Source organism: Episyrphus balteatus, chromosome 3, assembly GCF_945859705.1.
Source record: "Episyrphus balteatus chromosome 3, idEpiBalt1.1, whole genome shotgun sequence".
Lineage (NCBI taxonomy): Eukaryota > Metazoa > Arthropoda > Insecta > Diptera > Syrphidae > Episyrphus > Episyrphus balteatus.
Window position 1 is genome coordinate 29,203,539 of NC_079136.1, and position 2,235 is coordinate 29,205,773.

The window sequence follows — 2,235 nt, forward strand, 5'->3', positions numbered from 1 at the left end:
CCAAAAGACGTTTCCTATGGAGTTCCTATGGGAAATTACCAGAGCGGCCCAATACTTAAAACCTAAACAAAATTTGATAACTTGCAATGAAAACTTGTCAGTATGGCAACTAGATCCCAAAATTAATTTTTTTTTTGAAATTATCTCACTCAAAATTTGAAAACTGTATGAGAAATTATATCTTGTTTGCCCCTTTTGGTTTTCCAAAATAGGTTATTAATTGCGGATTTATTTCATTTTGGTTCACCCCGAATTTGCTAATATCCCACTGTGAAAATAATAGATAATTCTTTATCACCTGAATGCTTAACATCCATTGTGACCTTAATTCATTATTGATTATTGTGAATGATTCAATTTTTTTGTTGACATGTGGGCTTTTTTGACAGTTCTCTAATTTCCCACCTTAATCTGGCACATTTGAAAACAAAATTCATTTCTTCCACTGTTTTCTTTAAAATAATTAATAAAAAAAAATGTCCACAAATGTTAACATACGTTTAGCAATGGACCGAGTCAATATGGCTCTTCTATCCCAAAATGAAAATCGAATACCTCGTCTGTTTACACCGGGAGAAGTTGTCACAGCTCAGCAAGGCTTCATGAAAGGTCACGGCACTTATGTCGAAGGTGAAGACATCAAAGCATCCGTTGCCGGTGTCATGGAACAAGTTAACAAATTGATATCCATTAAACCTCTTAAAAGTAGATATGTTGGGGAAATCGGTGATGTTGTTGTAGCCCGAATTACAGAAGTTCAACAAAAACGCTGGAAAGTCGATACCAATTCTCGACTCGATTCTGTATTGCTTCTATCTTCAGTGAATTTGCCGGGTGGCGAGTTGCGTCGTCGTGGAGCTGAAGATGAACAAATGATGCGTAAGTATCTGCAAGAAGGCGATCTGATTTCAGCTGAAGTACAAAATATCTATGACGAAGGAACACTTTCTTTATACACACGTTCTCTAAAGTATGGAAAACTATCTCAAGGAATCCTTGTTAAAGTATTTCCCTCGCTAGTCAAAAGGAGGAAAACTCATTTCCATAATTTGCCTTGTGGGGCATCTATAATTTTGGGCAATAATGGATTTATTTGGATATCACCGACGGTTAATTCAGAAGTCGAAGGTGATGGAGGGTTTGCTCAAAATCTTACCGATGTTGTGCCTCGTGCTGATCGAGAAGTCATTGCACGTTTGCGTAATTGCATATTGGCTCTGTCGCAGTGTAATATGGTTTTATTCGATACAAGCATTTTGTACGCTTATGAAGAGAGTTTAAAGTACGAAGTCGATGAGTTGTTGAACCAAGAGGCCATTTTTGATGTGGCTTTTCTGACTCAACATCGACTTCGTTTGCAGGAGGAATAATTTTTTTAATCTTTTGTTTTGATAATAAATATTTTTTTAGAAAATTATTTGTATGTTTTTTTCTTTTTTTTAAACCCAATTGAAAAGAATAATGAAAAAAAAATGTTCAACCGGTATAAAGGGGCCGATATAGAAAACAGCCAAAACTACAGTTTGGAGAAAATATAGTTACTTAATCCAAAAGGCTTGGAAATAAGTTGTATTTTGTTGCAAAACAAGCTTTGTCTCATTGAAATGAGGTAAAGCTCGTCCCAATGACTGAATATTTAAATAATTTTCCTCCCCTTGAGTCAACAGGGGCCCTATTTTGTAAAACGATAATCGTTGAAATTACTTCAAATGCGACTATGTATTACGATAATTGTATCTATTGTTTGACTTTCGTTAAGTTGTAATTTATTATTGCGTCTGCTGGTTGAATGCATGTGAGCCTCAAACAAATATTTTTTTCGGTTTAGTTTGGGCTTACGACCTCTTCGTTTTACATAATCGCTCTATGCCGTGACTATCGTTTACTTCAGTATCGTTTAATTGCCGCTTGTTTCGTATTACGTATATTTGTCTAGAATCTTAAAAAAATCCTTTATAGGCCCGGTTTACCCAAGTTGAGACCTTAACAAATTATTTTCTTCAAAACAGTGATGTTTTCGTCGTTTGCCTTATATTAACAGAATGACATTTCTCTAAATTTTGTTGGTTGCTGAATAAATTATGATTGAAACAGAGAAAAGGATTAAAAAGACACTGAAAAAATAATTTGGTTCAAAAAGTTTACATGATAATACATTCCTTATTTGCATTGGCGCAATTGATTGTACTCAGTTATGTCGTTTTCTATTGACTTTTGAGATTTTTGTGTAAAATT

At 34.5% G+C, this 2,235-nt stretch overlaps 1 protein-coding gene across 1 annotated transcript; it reads left to right on the forward strand.

The window, feature by feature from the left end:
* Window positions 1-382: 382 nt before the first annotated feature.
* LOC129914354 (exosome complex component RRP4) lies at window positions 383-1,417 on the forward strand. Its single transcript, XM_055993556.1, has one exon. The coding sequence runs from the start codon at window positions 477-479 to the stop codon at window positions 1,368-1,370; it is 894 nt and encodes a 297-aa protein (XP_055849531.1). The 5' UTR covers window positions 383-476; the 3' UTR covers window positions 1,371-1,417.
* Window positions 1,418-2,235: the final 818 nt, after the last annotated feature.

Bases quoted from the DNA above. Each gene is read 5' to 3' on its own strand.
- LOC129914354 (XM_055993556.1), top strand. From the start codon at position 477: ATGTCCACAAATGTTAACATACGTTTAGCAATGGACCGAGTCAATATG.